At 43.9% G+C, this 23,742-nt stretch overlaps 1 protein-coding gene across 1 annotated transcript; it reads right to left on the reverse strand.

The window, feature by feature from the left end:
• Window positions 1-1,711: 1,711 nt before the first annotated feature.
• Window positions 1,712-22,407, reverse strand: hpo (serine/threonine-protein kinase hippo). The gene is made up of 12 exons (XM_070521754.1): window positions 22,064-22,407; window positions 21,300-21,426; window positions 20,786-20,920; window positions 18,247-18,309; window positions 16,861-17,025; window positions 15,574-15,741; window positions 14,016-14,153; window positions 13,039-13,158; window positions 11,043-11,220; window positions 9,182-9,375; window positions 5,141-5,581; window positions 1,712-3,382 (listed from the first exon to the last, which is right to left on the reverse strand). Exons 1-12 carry the CDS (start codon window positions 22,075-22,077, stop codon window positions 3,224-3,226), a joined length of 1,902 nt encoding a protein of 633 aa, XP_070377855.1. The 5' UTR covers window positions 22,078-22,407; the 3' UTR covers window positions 1,712-3,223.
• Between the last annotated feature and the right edge of the window lie 1,335 nt (window positions 22,408-23,742).

Genomic DNA, 23,742 nt, shown 5'->3' on the forward strand with positions numbered 1-23,742 from the left:
TGTATATGCCAGTCTGAGAATTCATACATCAAAGACAGCGAAGCCCTGTAAGCGAGTCACCACACCCTTGGGAAATACAAGGACTGTGTTTGCTGGCTCACGGCCTCGCTCGAACGCAGCAGTTGTTGGTCATGGCTGGCTGTTCTTAGTGAAGGTTACCATGCAGGCTATGCCAACTGGTGCCAACTTTAACCACTACAGTGGTACAAACACCTAGCCGACCTCCAACATAGAGGCAGTGTAACGTGACGCGAGATTAAAAATTCAGAATTGCTGGTTAAAAATACTATGTACATAAGTTGTTGTCTATTTGAACGAGATATGAAGTAGGTAACCTTTATTTTATAATCACTAATCATTGTGCTTCAAAGCGAATGCGGACCTTCCACATGTGTCACATTGCATTTACATTTGGTATCAAACATGCCGGCCTTTGTCGAATGAAAACTGTTGCAGAACTCTCCACAACAGCTTCACTGTAAAAGAAGACTTGAAGTGATTGACATTCCTTGTTCAACTACTGCTAATGCCTTTTTGGTAGAAGACATTCCATGTACAGTCAAACCTCGATACAACGAACACGCATATAACGAATTATTGAATATATCGAACTCTTCCGAAATATTTTTGTCAAACACATGTATTTTTAACTTCCTATAGCGAACGCGTTTTGGCAGAAAACGGATATAACGAACTTCGCGACGCCAAGCCCTACCTCACTTTAATAGCAGGCGGCAGGCTTCGTTGCACTACAAGTCTGTTGTGCAGAGCAGCAAACGTTCAGGACTACCTCGCAGGCGCTGACAGCGCCGCAGATGCCACGTCGTCATCGAAAGTTGACAGCCAAAGAAATCGTCCGCATCTCACAACCGCTGACACCGCCGCTTCAGCAGCGGCGGCAGTGGCGTGATCGAATGTTGCTTTTGCGTTTTAGTGTTAGCAGTGGCGTGGCCGTTGGTGACATGCCCACCAACGGCCATGTTGGTGTTGGTGACATGCCCGCAACAATGACTGTAGAAGACTTCGTAGTTGGCGACGACATCTCAGCGACCACGGCTGTACTGACGGACGCCGAAATCGCTGCAGAAGTCTCTGAATATCCCGCATGCGAAGCTCATGCTGACCCTGTAGACGATGAGAAAATTCCGACTTCACAAGAAGCACTTGCTGCGTTGGATTTACTGCGCCGCCACTGCAGTGCTATTGAGGGCAGTGGGTTTGCCCTTGTTGAGTGTTTGCAAACTGTGGAACAGGGCGTGATACGGAATGCGATGAACACCAAGAAGAAGGCCGCGATAACGCAGTTCTTTGTGCGTAAATAAATGAACATGACCCAAGTAAGCATCGTTCGAGTTGCTGTGCCTTCTATGATTGAATTTTGCTCCTCTTGCATGTATTTTTTACGAAATTTTATATTACGAATTATGGATATAGCGAACTAATTTCCGACTTTTTAACTGTTCGTTATAACGAGGTTTCACTGTATATCATCTTACTATGTCAACATATTCAGTCGATACTCCATCATTCAGAAAGCAACATGTAACTAATTGCTATCCAATACATTAGGATTAGCACAAGCAACCCTTTCAATGCCATGAACGAAACGTGCTGTAGAAGGCCATTTTCATTGGTAGTCTGCAATGTAACTACAAAGCAATGACATGGAACAGCTGAGAAAGGTTCCAGCATAAAGAGGCCACGCAATGCATCAGCAGTCAGATGATCATGTTTGTTCCAAGTGCACTACAAAAAACACTAGAAATCCATAATTTTTTGTTACCAGCAATGCCTGCCAGCCATACAAAGATTACAGCTATGGTCTACTCTTGACACGATCCATCACTGTTACAATATAGCAAAGACAAGGCACTTCCAGGTTTACTTAGCAGCTCATCTATAAATCTGCATATGTACAAGGTTTCACAATCTGCAGTCGTCCAAAAAAGAGTCACATCTAAAGCACAGTACGCAAAATGAAAATCAGTTCACTTTTCCATTTGTGGCATGACGAAACATTTCTAAAGAAGTACATATCACGACTAGGCACACCTGTGAAAGTGAGTCAAAGGTACAATGGTCACAGAGGACCCCATGGCAACATAGACAGCATGATGCTTGTTTGTCCAAATTGAGAAATAACAAAATAAAAAGCACAAAGATTTTGCAAGAGTGTTCAACATGCGCTTTCCACTTAATAAATGCCCAAAAACATAGCTAAAACCTATTATCGAAGTAAAGGCAATATAAGACCAGTTTGTATATTGATCAACATATAAAAATAAACAAAAAACATGACACATAAAGGGTAAAAGCCTTGGTTGCTTAAAGCAGGTCTAAATGCACATAACCTCAGGTATGCGCTCATCTAGACTATACATAACTGCTGATCTTAAAAGAACGCAAACCAAAAAATTATTTTGCACACGATGATGCCATTAGATGTAGTGATCAAGTTGAAAGCTTTTGCTCTACTAACACAGGATTTGGTTAACCACACATAAGTCATTACTTGCCCTTCCTGTCAGATGTGCAAGGGGTTTTTGTTTTTGCAAGCATAACAAGAGCTTGGATAAGTATACAAACAGCTAAATAAGATAAATTTCAACTTCTGACCTCCTTTTCGTAACACAATCAATTCAATGACCATGTATACTACAATCAATTGTGCAATGTTCAGGCTGCCTGCGAAAACTGCAGTACACAGTTTTCTTCTAGAAATGCCTTCAGGAACCTGGACTAGAATATTCTTTCTAAGGTGAAAAAAAATGCCACTGAAGTTTTGAAACATGAAAGAAGAGTGCCAGTAAATGGAAACATAACTAAACTACAAGAGTATGGCTCAAGGAACAGAAATAAAGTAAAATTGCATAAGTACCCCTTTTAGTGGCCTGCTAAAATATGCTAGCAGGTAAAAGGCCCTGAGTGCTCAAGTGAGTAGTGTCCTATCAGTTTTCGTTTTCTCTTCAAAACAGCAAAATGTATTCCAAGTGAGAATCTGAGAGCACTGTGATGGGAAAATGAGCACGGGGTATCTGTGATGCAGTTTTTAAGTTAAAATACGTTGAGGGCAAGGTATTACTAAAACATGCTCACTGCTTCAAGCTTCTTCCCAGGATGAGATACTTTGTAAAGACAAGGCTTGAACCAGTTCATCTTCAGTTCAAAGGCAGTGTCCAAGGCAAGCACAAGACATCCACTTTAGGACGAAGGCAGTCCTGAATTAAAAGTTTTGCTGCCGCTTTTTCTTCGCATCCATAGCGTCCAAAATAGGCTGTCGCTTGGCATGGTAGCGGCGGCGAAGGTCTTCGATTTCCCGTTCCATCTCCGAGTCAAGGCTGGACATGCGATGACCAAGCTCCTCGTAGCTGAGATACTTGAGCTGTTGATGCCACAGAAAGTGTAGATGTGACTGCCATTCCTAACTGACTAAATGACTTAAGATATGCTCACAAAGCATGCACATAATACTGTTTTGCACTCATAGGTCGGCCCACTCATACCCACTAATATTTTTTCTGGGTTCTATGTACTCACCCACACTCGTAGGCAGTCATTCACGTTCATACTCACTTCCATACAGACTTACCGGTAGCCACTCATCGGCACTCACTGGCAATCGCACATCCGCTCAGACCTACTGTCATATCCGCTCAGACCTGTGCCGTCTCGCTTGCTATGCGTTGCCTTTTTTCGGTGCTACAACCCTCTTCTGGCTACTGTCATTGACGTTCATTCATACTCAGGTTAAGCGGCACTCCTGTTCTTACTGACTTACCTTCAAGCTCACCAGCACTCACTCCCGTTCACTCTCACGCCCACTCAAACCCCGAGATATAAGTGTGGATCAAGTTGGCGCACTTGTAAGTGAGTGTGCCAACCTATGCTTGTTACACCTGCTGCGTTTGAAGGACAATTTTCACTGTATCAATCTACACCAGCTTGCAAGCTTATTACTTTCTCAAATTTGGAAATGTCGGAGCTGTTACTACAAGCCCACCAAACGTGCAGGTTAAATTTTCTTCATGTGGTCTGCGAAAAATAGCGTCCGCATGGCAAATGTGATGAATATATTTACTTGAGGTCCATAAAGAAACAAGAAATTAAAGTCACTTTGAGAGACGAAGTGCATGACATAAGCAAAGAGCTTGCAGCTAAAATCCCCAAAAGATCGCTAATATATTTGCTGAACAGCAGCAACGGAACAATGTACTGATCCTTTCTCATCTAACTAGTAGTGATTAAATTTTCACAAGAGGAGGCGCACACTCAAGCATTTTATTAATCTATATTCAGGACACTTATTCAGTAGGGCTGCTTGCTAGCCCTTCAAACAGTACTACTCAACTATAATATATTAAAACTTGTTGCCGGGCAAATTGGTTGTTGACTTGATGTATATTGCAGCAATAAAATTATGTGTCCTGCACCCTTTTGTGTCTTGCAGCATGCATCAATTAGCGTACAAAACCACTCAAAAGCGGTGCCAAGGTTGTCTGCAGTTCAAAGAAAAAAGCAACAGCCTGCTTCTGTCCATTGGTTCTACAACAACAATGCAATTGGTAATCTGATATGAGCAGATGACAAATCTTGGTTTGATTTGGCATGTACAATGGAACTTGGGAACACCTGTCGACCACTGTGATGTAAAAGGTAAAGCTAGCAGGAAATTTCTATTAAGGTAGTACATATTTCTGAAGAAACTAATTGCTGATGCTTCATACTTGTTCGTGGGCCAGCGCAGCTTATCACTTAGATTTTATCTTATCTCATGTCAATTGCTGACTGAACCATTGGTATGCTCTGCGAAATTGCCCTGCTTAACATATCGAAGCTGTGCAGTGGGCTATCAGGGACAGCATAGTGAGCGACTCCTCGTTAATTTTGAAACCTTAGGGGTTCTTTAACGTGCATGCAAAGCAGGTACACGGGCGTTTGTACGTTCCACCTTTACTAAAATTCAGTAGCCTTGGCCGGGAATCCAACCTACAAACTTGTGTTCAGGAGCGCAACATTGTGCCCCCAACCTTGTACCATAGTGATTTTAGTCACTGTATGCTTCCTCTGCCTACAGCTTTCACAGTTAGCCAAGTTCTGCATGGACAGGGCACACAGGAAACAAACAATGAACTACACTCACGTAATCGAAGTCACCTTCCATGTAGCCGCGTTGCTGGAACCTTGGTACTTGCACCATATCCATGTGAGAGGGTGACTGGGCGGCAGAGAGCTGCTGCTGTTGCTGCTGAATCTGGTTGTGCAGGGGCGGTTGCATCTGTCCGTGCTGTAGTTGCTGCTGCATGCGCTGAAGCTGCTGAAGCTGCTGCAACTGCTGTTGGTGTTGCTGTTGCTGCTGAAGGAGTCTCTGCTGTTGTTGTTGCTGTTGTTGTTGCTGTTGCTGCTGTTGCAGCAGGAGCTCTGCCTGAGATGCCACGCTGGCTGGCAGGGGCGTGTTCATCTGGTTCAGCTGCCGCTGAAGCTGTTGTGCAAAGTGTTCCTGACAGGTGGGCACCGCCTGAGCAACTTCCTGGTGTACATAGGCACTGCCTGTGTGGCTTGTTGCTGGTGGCCGAATCAGGCCCTGCAGCAAAGAGAGCGCACACGTTAAGCAAGGAACGCCCAAACATCATATGCTGCTGCTTAAACAAGTGCCATGCTTCATGAATTGTGTCCTGCAACTTGCACATTTACTCTCACAGCTTCAAAGCACCCTTTCAATACAAGCTGATCTTTGAGTTACGTAGAGTTGGGTGTGAGGGTGAGTTCCGACTTAGTCATGACACCAATGCATGAGTGTTAATGCTACGTTTTGTTTTGGCCATCAAGTCAAAACCTTGGCAGCAACAGTGTCCCCCCCCAGCATTGCCTATTAGCAAGGGCTATAAGGAAGCAAGGTCATGTGGTGGACCTACAAGCCAACCACAATGTCATCTTGTGTATTTACAATTTAATAAATGGCCATGTGTCAGCTACCGTACTTACTCAATTCTAACGCGCACCCGGTTCCCGTGACCAAAAGAAAAAAGAAAGCGCCCTCAATTGTAACATGTATTGTTTGCTGTAACTTAAAAAAAAGTCCTTTACAGTACTGCGCCACCTCATTCTTTCATACAGAAATACAACTTTCTCTCATTTGGAAAAAACAAGATTTACTCCCAATGGACTAAAGTTGCGATAAATAAAAAGGTCGCAGTTTCCCCGAAAGGCGAAGCATTGATTATGATAACAAATTAGTAGACAGCTATACGAAAAGTAAGGATAGCAGTTTTATCGGCCGTATAAACTTTTAAACATTTGCTTACTAGTTAAATTAACAAGCATGGTGCCACGCGCGTACGAGTAAACACGCCCGTCTCACTCAATGACCACGGGAACTCTTTAAACGCTACAGTGAGGAAGTGCAGTAGCAGGAGCGAGGGAAGTGACCTTTGGGTGGTGTTAAGAACGGCCAGATGAGGTTCAAGTTTTGCCAGCCAGTTGCGACAGCGGTGTCAACTTTTCTTGGAAAGCCACTGTCATCCTCTAGCCAAACGGCGTCACTAAGTCTACTGTGTACTAAGGACATGCGCTGCGTCCGCCACTCTGCGTCGTGGGATTGCGAGATGAGTTCGACGAACCAGGCTTTATGACTGAACACGCCACCGCCGACCCGGTCTTCTGTGGGCAAGAGAATCCCCGAGGGAATGTAGTCCAAGGCCCCTTCCCATGCACCATTCCTGACGTCAGCCCCGAGTTCTGCGAAGACCGTCTGACCTCGGTTGGGGACCGTGAACCTGTGCGGAAGTGTGTGTGTATAAGCCCTTGCGCAAAGAGGCGGCTCGTCTACAGTGCCTGGTCAGCTCGTCTACGGTGCCTGGTCGAACGTTTCCCTCACCCTGGGATCGAGGGAGGACCGAGTGTTTATAAACCGCTGTTGTGCGGCTCCTCAGTGTACTTTCTCTCGCAGTCATGCTAGACTGATGAAGTGCAACGTCCTTATGTAGATACTGTAAATAAGCCCATATTTCTCGTTCTCAATGAGAAGCAGTCCTTCCCTTCAACAACGTCCTGAGCGTGGATCAGTTGGACGACGGCATGGGCTAGCTACCATCTAATTCATGCCCGACTCCAATCTTGACAACTGGTTACGAGCGGTGGGATTGACCTCCTAATCCTTACAGTGGCCTCTTGCTTCGACGCGAACTAAGCGACGGGAACACAGCACAGTGTGCCTAGATGTGTAGAATATTGCCTCCGTTGCAGACCGCTTTCAAGATAGGGGCCGCACAGCCGCGCTGTACGTAGCAGCCACCGGCGTAAAATGCCTCTCCTGTTTGCGCCTGGCGCAAACAGGAGAGGCGTAGCCGTAGCGTAGCGTAGCGTAGCCGTAGGCGTAGACGTAGCAGCCACCGGCGTAAAACGCCTTTCCTGTTTGCGCCAGGCGCACTCTTAAGTTTCAGGAACTCCGAACGCCCGTGATGCGGCCCGATTTCTGTCCCTCTCCGCACATGTGGATTGCTTTCCTTTTAATTGCGACATTGTGATGAACTCGGCATGTCTTTGCAGTCATCACTTCCATGCTGATAGAGCAAACGCAGAAAACGGGAAGACAGATGGTGCACTAACCTAAGCCAAAGGAAGCACTGCCTAGGCACACGTACTTCAGCACATGGAGAAAGCTACAGCAGCTAGGCTTGAAGCGCGTACGAGGCGGCCATTTTCGAAATGCCGATGGCGATATGGTAATGCAGATTTAGGGTCGTACGCGATTCTAATGCGTCCGCAATTTTAGGACCCGTTTTATCGGAAAAAAAGTGCGCATTAGATTTGAGTAAGTACAGCATATTTCCAATCAGTTCATGTAGGTATATATTTCCTTATTTAGGTTCTCAATATCGTTGCACGTAAGCAAAGAAAAGGTCTGTTGAAACAGAGAAGTCTTGTTACAAAACATTCTTTGGGGGGTGCTGGCTACTCCTTTAAATCTTGTGTTTTTTTCCTCTGTGTATTCACCGAGTTTGCGAGTCTTAAAGAAAACACGAGCTGTTAACGGCCAGCGTCTTTTCCTGGCCTCTCTCTCTCTTTTTAATATGGGCAGTTGGAAAACTCGGCGAATTCAGTCCAACCTGTTGCCCTCATGGGGTGTACAGTTAAGGTCACCCTAAACCTCCCAAACTTGAGAGGCTTATTGAGTGAAAGGAGAGTACAGTGGATGTGCCCTGCAAGCTGTTCTGCACCAGTAGAGAAGCTAATGCATCATGCCCAACACCTGCACTGCAATATCTAGATTGTTCAGCGTGTTAAAACGCTGAACTGTCGAGATGTACACCTCCACACCACATTAACTGTTTACTTTAACCACTTAAAAAAAGAAAGAAATATTTTGTGCTTAATTCCTGCATTGTTTCAAGTCAAACATGACATGATTTGCATCCAAAATTTCGAATAATCACACATCCCTAATTACAAGTTGTATGGACCACATCTTGTTTATACCCAAACAAAATCTTCTTGCTTCTACAGTAAAAGCTCGTTAATTCTAAGTAGCTGCCGCGGTTCATCCAAAAAAGTATCAATGTATCAACCAACAATCTTTAAAGCGATCTGCGATATTTGCAGAGTGCGCGTAGTGCCGGTAGCTTCGTAAGCGATGTGCTTTCTACGTTTCATTCGCGTTGAAGCGAGAGCTGTACAAAGGTCAATTCGCTCGCTGCTAGTGCCGCATTTCCTCACTCCAGCATTTCTCAGCGAGTTTCCGCGGTCATCAAGCGAGATGTGTTCATGCTTACCTGTGCACGTGTGATACCCTGCTCGTTAGTTTAGTTAGTAAGCGAATGTTTACAAATTTATACGGCTGATAAAACTGCTATCCTTACTTCGCACAGCTATCTACTAATTTGCTATCGCAACCGATGCTTCGCTTTTCAGGCGAAACTGCGACATTTTTTTTTTCTCCGCGCCAGTCAGCGCAATGAACGCACGGATGGAGCAAGAGCCATCTCGATGTCGGGCACGTAGGACCGCGTTGGCCGCGTCCGGTTACATTGGCTGCACCAGTGCTTCGAAGTACAGACGTTGTTCATGCCAACTTGATGTGGCATGGGTGCGCGCATGCTCACCCCACGAATGAGCTTTTACTGCACATGGCAAAGCAGTGTGTAGCACAGAGCGCAACAGCAGGCAAAGCCTGAACTTGTCTCACCTGTGGCGCAGTGGCTGCCAGTGCCTTGGACAGGTCCTGAGGAAAATAGTTTGGGTGCGGTGTGCCGTCGTGCCGCGGTGATGCCTTGGAATTGCTTCCACTGCTTCCCTGCTGCTCCCGCTCTTTTTTGTCAAAGTGGTCCAGAAAGTATGGCCGATAGCTCTCCTTGCGCTCCCCAGTGGAAGTGTCGTGACCTGCCCCGATGAAATAGGCCGGTCAGATCGTTACACAGGGGGTACAACCTTAGGGGTGCACAAATATTAAGCCTCCTTAAACCTTAGTACGCTTGACTGTAACATCATTTGTTATTACAGTGATACCACCGGCAGCGACCATTACCGAATGAAGAAAAGCACCTTCTTTGCTCTGCCGTTGCTGCATTCAATGTGCATTTCCATTTGAGTCTTGAAAGTATATGCAGATGCAAACAGGCTGGCAAGAGTACCTTTTAGAAACCCACATTCTGCCATTTCACTACCACGTATGCTCCGAAGAATCTAGCTTATCTGTTTATAATGCTCCATTTGAGGTTTTAATAAAGCGTACGTCATAATGGGCCGTGTAATGACTGAAACTTGCTAATGTGGTGACTATTGGCATGTCAACACTGTTTTAGTACATTAATGGTGAAAATGGCCGTTCATTATTTAGAAACAATTCAATATTCGATTCAATTCATATTTGGTACTACAGTACATTCGTATTCTATTTGGTCTTGAAAATTACTCTTTGTACACGATTATAAAAGCTGCCTTAGTTCCGGTCAACGGTTGGCGCCATGTCAAGTACGAACAGCATTAAGTTGACATACTACTGCAGCATTTTCCTCAACCGTTAGCCGTGACCCACTTTATATGCAAGGTCCCCTTATTGTGTGTTACGACGTACTCAGTCGTGGGTCGCGAGAGTGCTCAAGGACATTAAAAAAATATACTGCAACAAAAGACAACTAAGACAAGTAAGCCTGACAAATGTATTTTCATGGCAAGCTGACATGAGAAACATGCCTTAGGTTAGAAATTCTACAAAGGACACTCTAAAATTCTGTGCAGGCTTAGACAGGGATATGCACTACTTGTACTATAGCAATGAGAACCTTCCCTTTTTATGATGTGCCCTGAACCTCAAGCCACACTGAGTACTTCGTCAAAATTCTGCCCTCAACTGCTCGAATAAAAACGCATAAACTGACGGGAACAGTTGTGATCTGAATATGACAGGCCCATATTGCTATTTAAATGCAGACATTCACAATGGCTCCCATACAGCAGACGTGTCGACAAAAATTACAGAGCAGTGGTTATTCAGTCCATTCATTAGCCAAACTTAAAAGCACACATGGCAACATTGCATGGCTGCCATGGCAACAATGGCAACTGGTGTGCTACCTTTCCCGCTACCCACCACGGTGGCGTAGTGGCTTTGGCATTGCTCTGCTAAGCCCGAGGGCGCGGGATTGAATCCTTGTCGCAGCAGTCGCATTTCAATAGGTTTGAAATGCAAAAATGCCTGTGTGCTGTGCATTGGATGCAAGGTAAAGAACCCCAGGTGGTCAAAATCAATCCGCAGCCCCCCACTACTAATTTAATCTTTAACCTTTTCTGCTGCCAAAGAATGCCAGCGTGCCATCGGCACTTAATTAACCAGAGCACTTGTGACACTCTGCGGCAATGCTAGAGAGGGCAGCATTCACTCCTGGTTGTTTCTTGTCCTTTGATCTCCTGATATGCCCCACAGCTAGAAGCTAGAACTCTTATCTCTCTAAAGCTTAACACAGAGCACACATTAGTTTACCCAGCCAGAGCAAACCCAACACAACTGTAATCACAGCAACAGGATAAGAATGTAGTCCAGGCCTCACGTTTCATGGTAGAGTCATCTTCCTCGCCATCGCTGTTGATGATCAACGTGCCAAGGTCTGACTCTAGATCACTGTTCATTGGGGCATCGCCACCAGCCCCTCTGTCAGGAACCAGGGTGCCTGGATCAGCGTCCAGTTTCACCATCGTGCCAGCATCCACCTCGTCATCATCAAGAAACTGTGGCACAAAGAACACGGTAATCAGTTACTTCAATGACCAATCATCTATGGCAAGGTAAACAAAGCTACAGCAAGCTTTTTGTAAAGGGAGGCCTAACATTACTACCATTCCATATAGTCATTTTGCATGGCCTTTTTCACAACACTGCACAATGACAGACATACCATACAGCCAACTACCATACCATACCCCCAACTTGGCAACAAAATGTGGAAGAAAAAAAATTTCCAACAGAGGAGCAATCGCTTTTGGTGCCCTGACACCACGCATGCGCTTCGGCAAATTTCCGTGCGCTCTATACTTCCGCATGCCGCTACTAGATGGCAAGAGCTTGGGTGTGCACAAGTCGCCGGCTGGGCCGGCGCCATTTTGAGCAAAAGGTTCAGTTCTGCGTAAGGGCCGTACCTCGTCAAAATTGTAAAAAAATAAGGGTGGCCCTTACACAGGGCCATACGGTAAGCCAATACATATTAAAGAAGCCTGAGCTCATCGTTAGGCAGCCAGCACCACAGGCAAGTGTGGGAACCCTTGCGTTTCAAGGCAGTTGTTAGCTCCACGCAATGTTTTGCGGCTGGCAGTCACCTATACCATTCTTTTACAGGTGACTCTGAACAGGAGGGGTACAACCCCTTTTTTTTCAAAAAAATAAATGCATCAGTACATGCGAAACCACTCCTTCGAAATATTTCCTGCAGCAGTGTAAGTAACCTTTAAAGGGGACATCACCAGGCTTTGGCTCAAGAACATTCAATTTTTAGCAGAATCACAAAGAAATTATGGTGATTACTTGCTTGGAATTTTGTCTATTTAATGCCTTAATTGTGTAGATGTCTTCATTATTACTTTTTTTAACTATAGCTTTAAACTGCCTCCTCTAGTGGCAAGTCAGCAGCCAGAAACCAGGGAAAATAACCCTTGGTTTTCTGAAAGGCATTTGTGCTGTGCTTAGAAAAGTGGCTTTGATGCTCCCATGTGGCTCACCGATAAGCTATTCAGTACATCTTTTAGAAGCAGCAACAAATGAAGGCGTACATATATATATATACCTCCTGGCATAAAATGGCGACTAGGCATTAAGCATTCCCTTGAGGAATTCCACCAAGGCAGTCTACTGGCTATTTACGTCACTAAAAATGTTGCTAAGAGTCCAAGAAGGCAAAGTTCTATTAAGGTGAGTGAGATCTCACTAAATTTAGCAACTTTCTCACTTGCTGTTACACAATGCACAAAATCAACAATATGATTGTTTGTTTTTTATTAGAGAGCAACAGCGAGCCAGAGAGCAGCAAAGGCAATGCGACATGAATGATAATTGCTCATCATCATTATTATCAGCCTATTTATGTCCACTGCAAAACAAAGGCTCCTCCCAGTGATCTCCAGCTGTCTCTGTCTTATGCTAGCTGCTTCCAACTTACACCTGCCAATTTCCTAATTTCTTCGCACCACCTGATATTCTGTTGTCCTCGACTGAACTTCCCTTTCCTTGGCACTCATTCTGTAACTCAACTGTTATCAGCCATGTGCCCAACGTGGCCTGCCCAGCTTCATTTCTTTCTCTTAATGTCAACTAGAATATTGACTACGCTCATTAGCCCTCTGATCCCCGCTGCTATCTTGCTGTCTATTAATGTCATGCCTAAAATCTTTCGTTTTATCGTTTGTTGTGTGGTGTTCAACTTCTTCTCAAGCAGCTTAGTTAACCTTCAAGTTTCTGCCCCATATGTTAGCACCGACAGAATGCAATGGTTGTACACATACTCATTAAAAAAATTAAAAAACAAATAATTGGAGAAGTATAGCAAAAATACTGACCGCTTCACCGGTGCTGCCTCTCCTGTCCTTGCGGAACGCCTCATCCTCCTGAATGTCCCTGGCTTCCACAATCATCTGCTGCAGGATCGCCACAGGTTTTGCATTGCTGATGAAGACATGCTGTAGACAAATTGCAAAGAAATAATAAAGGCCACGCCAAGCTTCATAACCCAATACCAGGTGTTTTCCTTATGTGGGACACCTAAAAAAATAAAACAGTCATATCTAGGGCCCTGTTGCTCTTGCAGGTGAGCTATGTGGCTAAGCAAGCATTAGCAGCAAGAAAAACTAACATCATCATTTTTATAATGAGCTAAAAATGCTCTGATTAATCTTCTGATAACTTAAGGGCACATATTGCAACAACAAAATTAAAGCAGAATATTGGCTTTGTTAAACATGGCAAACAGTGCAGATGAACGGACAATTATAACAGCAGGTTTGTTGTGCTGAGCATCAACCGATTTTTATTTGCAATTACAAATATTTTTTTGCTTTATTTTGTTCACTGCTGCTGTAGTCTATTACATTTGTTGTGTTGTTGGTCCCTCTCTAGTGTCACATTCATTAAATCCTAATTTTTACCACCTGTGGCTTTGCCCTGCGATTATTTTGTTTTCACTGCGTTCTCTTGCCAGTTGACCAAGCCACATATGTATAGCAATGTGTCGTGTGCCTAACGTTGTATGGCCCCAATTAAAGATCAGTTGGCAGTCAGTGCATCTGCCCTGTTTGTGTAACTTTTCCTGTCGTTTGCGCTGTTCGCCATGTTCAACACAGAAGATGTACAACATAAAACTAAACAAACAACGAAAGATGTCACTATAGCTTAGCCATGCCACCAGTGCACAGCATGGCACCAGTTCTGTAGTGACTTGACTCTCTTCCATGCATCATCCACTTTTGGTTAGGGGCGCAAAACAGCAGCAAAAACAGGGTACATTTGAATGCTCCGTTTACACTTGAATGCACACTACCTGAAGGAGGTCCGATGCTGTGGCCCTCTCCTCTGGGTTTTTGACCAAGCACCGCGAGACGAAATCAATGAATTCTGGCGACCACCGGTCTGGATCCCGAAATGATGGAGGAGGTTTGGTGGGAATCATGAAGATTGCCTGCAACATGAACTTTTACTCAGTAAGTGCGGTAGTAGTAGTAGCAGTAGTAGTAGCAGTAGTAGTAGTAGTAGTAGTAGTAGTAGTAGTAGTAGTAGTAGTAGTAGTAGTAGTAGTAGTAGTAGTAGTAGTAGTAGCACAAGGCTTGGATACACAAGTACTTAATGCCGCAAGCAGGAATGCACATTATGCGCAGACGACATTGTATGTCCTCTGTATTCCTCCTTCTATTTGCACGTTCAAGTCTTACAGTGTTTAACCAACTCACCCAATTACCTGTTCTAACATAGTCATAGCAGTTAACGACGGAGTAGTAATACTGTAATGCTCATTCTCTCACAAAGTTTGCTTCGAATAAGCTCTGCAAGAGAGGGGCATGCAATGTAGTAGTACGGACTGCCTTACTTATGAGGTCACAAAAAAAAAAAAATGCAAACAAAGGTGGATAATGATTCAAGAACCTTATGTCTTTACATGAAGCATTCATAATTAGAATGCTTGACTAATGCACCAGTGCCAAAGCACAGAAAGTAACTATGAAGCACTAATGAAAAGAGAACTCCAAGAAAAGCTGTGCAACTAGAGTATTGCTGACCTGTGAGATAAACATTCATGCAATATTGTTTTCAACTCAATTACATACACTTATCTTGTATAGCATGTAGTAAATACAAGTAGTAAAACTTTTTCACTTTACACTAGTAGTAACGCTTTCACACCTATTTTCCTCACTTTGAATAAATACCAAACTGCCATCACTATCTTCGTGTTTCGAGTTGGCCTCATTCTTTGGCAATTAAAATCATCTTTATCACTGCCAATAAATTTATTAATAGGGTTATTGCTGTCGGCACATTTTGTTATCTGCACATTTTGACATCTGTTGATCAGTTACTGATATTAAGGTCCTGTGTGAACACTATTTCCTCACTACTTCAATTAAATTACCTGACACTGTAGTGTATGTGGCACATAGATTAATTCTCACATAACCAGAATTTAATTCAGTTGCGCATAAAAAGCTAGCATTTCGATTAAATTGAGTCGGAAGACCTATGTTGTGTTGTTAGGCCCCTTGTGCACTACATTGCCTGATGACATGTTAGGCCAACAATGGAATTCTACTGGACTAGACTGGTTTGTGAAGCAGTTCAGTGCTGTACGCTGTTCTACAAACCAGTCTGTTAATGTGTGTGTATGCACACATTTACAAAAATTATTTTGATTAAGGCATCCTGATTCCAACTCAAACCAATCTGTGTTTTGTTCCAATGTGTTTTGTTGTCGTTGTTATCTTCAGCACTCTTGTCTCAGCCCAGTCTCTGACAGAGAAAAATCCCAAAAACTTGAAACCTAAGACCTGCCACACATCACCAGACAGCTACTAACAATGACATTCTAGGCATCCGCCATGACTTGCCCTCATAGGGTGAATGTCCCCATAGGGAGGCTTCCCCTCAGCCATCTCCAGAGCTGTGATGCCCAGACTCCAGATGTCCGCTACACAGTCGTAGCCAATCTCCTGGATCACTTCTGGCGCCATCCAGAATGGTGTGCCAATCACAGTGTTGCGCTTTGCCATGGTGTCCTGCAGACATTGAGGGGGGGGGGGGGTATTCACGTCTCTGAAGTTACAACAGAAGAACAACAGCTTTGCAACCTAGGGGACAGACAGATGCTGTAGTGCATTGGTTCATGTATATCCTTGTCACATAGATAACTGCAGATTGTCTCAATAAATACAAACAACACTATGCAGGCTGCCTGCCACTTCATGATTAAGACTTTGTTTCATTTTTGATGAGTGTTCTGTCTTGTATTTTATGTAATCAATAGTTTCTGCCCCTCAGCTTCTGCACACCGCTAAATAGAAGCAAAATGACAGATCTTAGCGATGACTAGCCAACCCTTTTCTCAGACCTTTTCTTTTGTTCGGTCGCAGACACAGAAAACAGAGAAAAAGCAGAGTGTAGGAGGAAGGCAAACAGTTTTCTGTCAGCCTCCTCTCTCACATGCATAAAAAATCAAGCACCGATCAGGAACGTCTGCCATATTTGATGCTAGCCTCACACAGTCTATAGGAACTTCATTCCTGTGTTTTGAGATGATGCGATCAAGTGGTGTAAGTTCCAATAAAAAAATGTGTTCTACTGTGGTAGCTACATGCTTCGGTGGTAAGCACACAGTCGACTTCCACAAGCAAGGTTTCTTTGAAATGACAGCTTTCTATATATAAAAAGCACTACCCTTATTGGTTTGTAGCTTATTCCATCACAATGCCCAAAACTCTGCACAAATGCACCAATGAAGGCACAAAGGGATGGCTGTTGCAGCTGCATGTCTCATAAGTTTTCCGAGTTGAACAACTTTAATTTACAAGTACCAATGTCTATGATTTTCTAAGCTTTTGACGAGACTCTATATAAGGATCACTCATAAGCAATGCTACAGGCAGTTAAAATGTTTTAAGTCTCTTTAATAGAGACAAAATATCAGGTTTAGAATTACTTTTCACCCTTTACTCACTGCTGCAGCCATGGTAACTGCACTGTGATGGGGTGGATTACAACAGCACCTGCTTAATTAGCTTTTAGTACACACTTAATGCCCACCAGCAACCAAAACTAATGAGCAGTTAACCACCATGATGTCTTCCACAGCCCAAGTGTAGCTGCGGTGAACTAAGTTCAATCAAGCATGCACTTACTGTGAGCTGGCCAGCAACGCCAAAGTCAGCCAACTTGGCATGTCCTTCTGTGTTGAGCAAAATATTGCCAGCCTTGATGTCTCTATGTATCTTCCGTCGCTGATGCAAATACTCCAATCCTCGCAGTGTGTCGGACAGGATAGTTGCAATTTCATCCTCGGTGAGCTGAACACAGACATATCACATACGTGTGAATGCCACAAGACCACAGCAGTTATAGCAGTTCCATATCCTGAACTGGACTCTGACAAATAATTCTGGCACTTACAGCAGCAGGAATCACAAGTGTCTTGCCTAGCAGAAACAAAACACGCACAGCAAGAGTGAGTGAACTTTTCCTTTTGTGTGACCACTTATTGATATGAAGAAACATCAACACATAACCAGTTGCTGAATTTGCTCAGGCATCATCATTTGATTCTAAACAAAGACATACCAGCTGTACAGATCAGTGAACTTGGCAATATGAAATATTGTGTTACAGTTTGTTTACCTTAGTTATTTAATTCCAGTCCAACATTAAAGCACAAAGAATTGTAGTACTGCGTGACTTTCAGAGAGGCTATAAAATGCACCCAAATCCAAACAACACTTATGGGTATCATGTCGACACATGCATCATGTGTCATTTGTATTTGTGTGTGTTTTAGGAAAAAACAAGAAGCACCCCAGAAAGCAAGAGGCATAATACAGGAATATGGGAGAACAGGGAACGTAACAGTATTGCTGACCAAGTCAGAGCTCCTGATACTCCAGAGAAGAAGTCCCAGCAAGAGGAAACCCAAATCAAACATAGCAATACACATGTGAAACAATAGCATCCCTGCGGTCGATAATGTACATGTGCTGGGGCTACACATACAGAAGGATGGCTGTGCTAGCAGGCCACAGATCACTTAACAAGATCGACAGGGCAGGTACTGTGGATGATTGGCAGGATTACCAACAGATACTACAGGGTGAAGGAAGAAAACATGTTATGAGTGGCCCAGGCACTAATCGTCAGTTGGATCCCCATCTCCATCCTGTAAATAATGATGAGACCATCGGCAATAGAGAAGGTCGACAAGTTATTAACAAGGGCATACAAGGTAGCATTTCTCTATACTTTCTGTATAGAAAATAAAACAGTTGCCAAACAAGAAGTGATCACCGAACCAAACTGTAGTGGACAATGGAAAGAGGACAACCTACGCACTTCCAGATGTACCTGAGCATGCTCTTTGTTTACAAATTTGCAGCAAGTCAACTAGGAGATGTATGCACAGAGCCAACGTAACAGGCTCTGTAATGCTTGCAAGTGCTTTTAGTAAATAAGAAATGCGAATGAGACCCTATTTGGCAAGTGACAGCAGCATCACAGCAAGGAGCAGAAAACAGTCTTACCGTTTTCTTCCGTAACCTCATGATGTCCGATACCGATCCTCCACCACAGTACTCCATAACAATCTGTCAAATTAGGGAAGAACTGTTAGACCTGCAAACACAACTGCTGTACATTTACGCTAAAGTTAACAATGGTTGCAACAATTTTATTGTACAGAACATGTAACGCCTCAATTGCACCTTTACAAGATGTACACTAGACAGTTTTGATGAGCTTCGCTATTTCGTCGCTTCCACAAGAGATACTGGCACATCGTACCGGCCCTTAGTACACTGGAGGGCCACTGTGGTTTGAAGCAATTAATTTACTGCATTTCACTCCCCCATCTCCCCTTCCCTTTTCTTTCCACCTTGATCAACTAGCTTGACTTTCTAAATGAATGGGTTGAAAAGCGAGGATGACAATTCACAACAGGAGCAAGCTTATGTGTTGCTGGGCTAGCTGGTTCACACCTGCAGGCACACTTTCATACTTGCGCAAAGCGTGCTTTGTTTAAATGGACACTAAATAAAAACGCTAAACCAGCCTAGACTGATAATAGTATTCTTTCAGAATTATACTTTCGTTGATTTCGCAGTAATATGTTGATTATTTAGAAGAGAAAACTAAAGTCAGAGTTCCATTTTACTGAATTTCATGTCGAAGCCTTAGTGCCTGTACGCCAGCGTGCCATCATGTATTTCAAAGTTTCGTTTTTCGTTTTGTTTTTCATATTTGGGCTATTGTGGCTCAGTGAAAGTTCTTTAGACCTGCTAAGTGCAGTCTTTGGCTCCCTTAGAATACAATTTTATCCACCTTTGCCAATAAACAACTAACTAGGCCTAAGCAGGTGCCAACAAAGTACATGACATCACAGTGAGCTGGTACGAAAACTTCCAACATAGGGGAGCCACCAATCTTGCGTTTTCCCGTCTTTTATAACTTGCCAAGCCTCCTTTCGTGCTAAGAGATTTATCAGATTTTGTCAGATTTTAGTACAGAGTTGTACATTTGAGCAAGTACAAATTGAGTAACATGACGGGGTGTCCCAAAGTTACAAACTGTCAAGGGGTCACCCTATAAGCGTAAAGCTAAGACACTTCTATTGTGACCTGTAAGACAAAATTTAATGTGACCTGTTGTCATCATTTTAGCTCTATGTAGGTTTAGCAAGAGGGCAGCCTGTACACTTCCATTCTTTTAGGTAATTAACGCTAAGTAGTGATTTGTAATTAACCCTTTCTGTCACTAAATTAATGACATCTCCATATTGAAAGTTCTCTTATTTCTGTTCCACCAATTTCCACTCCTACAACACCCTCTTTTGGCATAGAATTTCAAACTACATATTTCAGTAACAGTTAAATAGATATGTGGTTAAAGTATAGCCTTGCTTAACACATTTTTGAACTTTGAACAATGGCTGTCTCAGCAAAATTTAGTTAATAAGTACTTGACATATGTAGAGATATTAATAAAATGTGGTGGCGAGCATCCCCACTTTCCTAATATACATCTAGAGCTTTGAGTGACTAATCAAGACAAATGCTCTGCTACCATTGATGCAACAGTAATACAAAGGATTTTTTTAAATATCCTATGAAATTTTCCATTATCTGTTTTATATTATTTGCTACTAGTTCTCTGCTAGCACATCCTTTTGTAAAGTGCATTTGGTCAGTTGCCATGTATGGCTTTGACCATGACTGAGTTGTTTTAGTGGAAGGATTTTTCCTACATGAGATATTAGAGCAGTGGCTAGAAACTTTGAACATTCACTTTTGTGTGTATTTGAGAAAAAACAAAAAACATCTGCCTGAAACTAGCACGAAGCTACAAAGAGAAACGATATGAGTTACTCAGAAAGAAAGCTTTGTAGTTGAAAAATTCATCCTTGCCTCGGAATTGAACCATCTCATTGTTTCGGAAGGGCAATGGTGCAGGTTTTAATCTTTGGATTTGGATAAATTTTCCACTACAAAGCTTTTTTGGATGAACTAGTACAGTTTCCCTTTGTAGCTTTGTGTTAACGTTGGGTGGATGACATTTTTCCTTTTCATGAAAGTCCTGCAGATTCCTACAGAACTTACTAGCCGTATCTTCTTATTGTGTGTCTGTGATCAAGGGAATAAAAGTTGGCCTTTGCCAATCTTTTGGCCATGTTGCTTTTTCCCAAAGTTACTGCCATAACATGGTTATTACTTTTGCCGATTCTGTGCTTTATTAAAAGGCATGGTATTCTGATATAAAGAGAAAAGCTATTGCTCAAGCTCTAGGTGCACATTTTATGGCATTGGTAACACCATGCGACATCAACTGAAGCTTTTAGAACATTTTATCAGTTAGTGGCATAATAATAAAAACTTATATGGAACAGACACAGCAAAATTATGAATAGCCACCGTTTCATATAATTGATCTCACATCATACAAAGAGCAAAGAGTCAATGAGGGGTCAAGGATCTAATGACGACTAACAGCAAACGAAAAACTGCAGAAAGCAGAGTGCCAGTTTCTGGCATAAGGATAAAGTGAGAGAGTGAAAAAACAAACACATACCCACAGGTCAGACCCTTTAAAGTATGAGCCATAATACTTGACCACATATGGGCTGTCACACTGTTGCATAATAGAAATTTCCTTGATGATTTCCTGCAGATCTGTGTCCACAGGCACTTGCTTGATGGCGAGCACCTAAATGGCATTTATTCAGGTCATTATCAGCACCTATCAGCATGTAAGGATCAGTTACATCTTTGCCGCACCCAATTCTTGGTGCCTGTTATTCATATTTACAACACGTTAATGGTTTAATAGAAATCATCAATTTTGTTTTAACGTGAAGACTAATCACAAAAATATGTGTACTGTGCACATCAAGAAACTGTGATTGACCGTGTATAAACACTACACATCAAGCTAATCCCCCCCGTTAGTGTTTCCATTATTAAATTTCCATTATCTACGGTAAAAACTGCTTTTTTGAATCAGGTGTGTTCTTCCTAATTGACAAATTTACTGTAGAGCCGTGAATAACTACTGTCAGTAAAATGATCGTGGTGCAAGACGTTACCTGTCCGGACTCCTTGTGTAACGCTTTGTAGACACTGCCATAGCTGCCTTCGCCGAGCTTACAGATGATGTCGAAGACCTCTTCTGGCTGCCGGGTCAGGCTCTCTTCGCTTAGTTTCTTTAGTTCGCTGGGACATTGCATGGAACAAGAGAGGCACGGTTCGAGAAGATGCCCAGATCAGCACCAAGCTGCACATGCTCCCAAGCACAAGGCACAACAACTTATGTTAATGAAGCAATGTTCCCTCGATCGTGAGTAATCAAATACTCAAATCCCGCTCGCACCTGTTCAAGCAGCGTCAAGCGCGAAAGCATGTATAAGTACCCTAGTATGAAAGAGATTTCGTGAAGGAGGCGTAATCCAGGCCGGAACTCGTTCCGGAGGCGTTCTCGTGATATCCGTAGAAGTGTAAACGGTTTACAAAACGTGACTGGCAGGAATGTCGCTCACAGGAAATAAAAACGGCGGCTGGCTAGCAGCCCATTTACGGCCAACTTGAAGTCTGTTCACCCAGCGGCCTGTACGCACACGATGGTAAAAGGCGGACGGCTTAGAGAAAGCTCAGCTTCCGGATGCGAGCTCCACGATCGCCTATTGCCACCGCCGTACGACGGTGATTTCGGCAGGGCCAGTTCCCGACTACTCGCCGCATGTTCGTCAGCGAAGAATAACGCGAAACGAATCCGAATAAACCACTGGTTCCTAGGCTATTTTCGGCAGCAAGCTCGACGGGCAGGGACCGAAAAGGCGCAAACAATACGGACCTTTTAGACGACATCGTGAGCGCTCAAGTTCCTGCCTCCTGAGGGCATGTTCGCCGCACAGCACGTTGTCACAAAACACAGTTCCACGAACGGTCATTCACAGCAAGCCACCCATAGCGATGCTCCGATGCCCACGATGCTTTTAGGCTAGAACTTCCACCACACTGAGGGTGCACTATCAAGCGAGACACATCACGTACACATCAAAACACAACCGCAACAAACGACTTCGCGATCGCTTTCAACAGAGCGGTGGATGGGCAGATCGCCTTGGTTGCACCGGCGAGTTTTTCTTTATGCCGAGTGCTTTCGCCTTTCGCGGCGCCACAAACGACATGCTATGGCTAGGTCCGTCATTTACTGAATAAAGTAGCCAGAGATTGCGTGGCGCTACAGTCGACAAAAATAAAAGATGGTAGAAAGGGCGCGCAATTTAAAATGTTTTCAGGCTTCAGTATTGTTAAATCGAAGCCGTTTCAATTAGCGCCATTTCACCTAATGCGGCTTTATTGAAGGAGTGGCTGGAGTTCTTTTCTTACCGTTGAGCTGTCCTTTTGATAACAGCCTTTGCTACGGCTGCGTCATGAGAGTGATATGGTCTGACCGGGAGCATTTATGCGCGTCCGAGTGACGCGTCATGTGGTCACTTCACAACTTGCTTTAAATTGCGCACACTTTCAGCCTAAAATAGCAATTTTCATTTGATATATTTGACCCCCCCCCCATCCCCTTCTTTTTTTTCTGAAGTACTCGTCGACGTCAGAAAATGATTATAAAACCAGCTCATATCCAGAGAAACATGCGAAAACATCTCTAGAAGGAAGGATTGATGGAAAGCGGCGACGAGCTCTGAGACATCTGAAGATCTGGTGCAAAACCGACCAATACAAAAAGGACGAACATATGCAAAGCAAATCTATTACACAATAGATTGAGAGAAAATTTTAAAAAACTGATTGCAAACCAATCTCTTGCGTCTCATTTTTGCACCGAAGCACATGAGTCATAAACTCCATGAAGGACGACGCAAAGCTCGCGTCAACAGACAGCGTCGACAATTCAAGGGCGACTCGTATGTAACGTACGTGGACGTGGCGGCGTACAATAAGCGGTAAGCGGTAGCCGTCGTGAACGGGAGAGACAACTCCTTTCCCCTCGCGGCCTCCGTAAGGGCCGAGACCCCAGCTGCGGCTGAGACCATAGCCGCGGCGATGGTAATAAAGCAAGAAGACAGGGTAGGCAGGGAAGTTTATGTCGTCGCCGACTCGCAACAGGCCTGCTGTAACTTTACCAACGGACGAACACCGCTGGCTGGCGGCTCAGATTCTAGGTCCGATCGAGAGGCTGCGAGAATACCATCAAATCGCGTGGACGCCGGGACACGCGGGTCTGGAGGGGAACGAAAGGGCGAACGCCCTAGCACGAGCGCTAATCAACCGAGCGGGGCAAGACCAATCGTCTCATCAATCCCCTCTCTTTACCTTCATGTCCTTGCCGTCCAATCACTGTGACCGACTCGAGATCCAGCGACTCAACCGCAGGATTTATCCTCCGCCTCACAGAAAGCTCAGAACTAAAGCTGCAGTAGCTCTCCGACTTATCCAGACCAACACATTTCCAAACCTACACAGATACAGTAAATTGATCCCACATACATATCGCGGCATCTGCCCCTGGTG

Source organism: Dermacentor albipictus, chromosome 7, assembly GCF_038994185.2.
Source record: "Dermacentor albipictus isolate Rhodes 1998 colony chromosome 7, USDA_Dalb.pri_finalv2, whole genome shotgun sequence".
Classification (NCBI taxonomy): Eukaryota; Metazoa; Arthropoda; class Arachnida; order Ixodida; family Ixodidae; genus Dermacentor; species Dermacentor albipictus.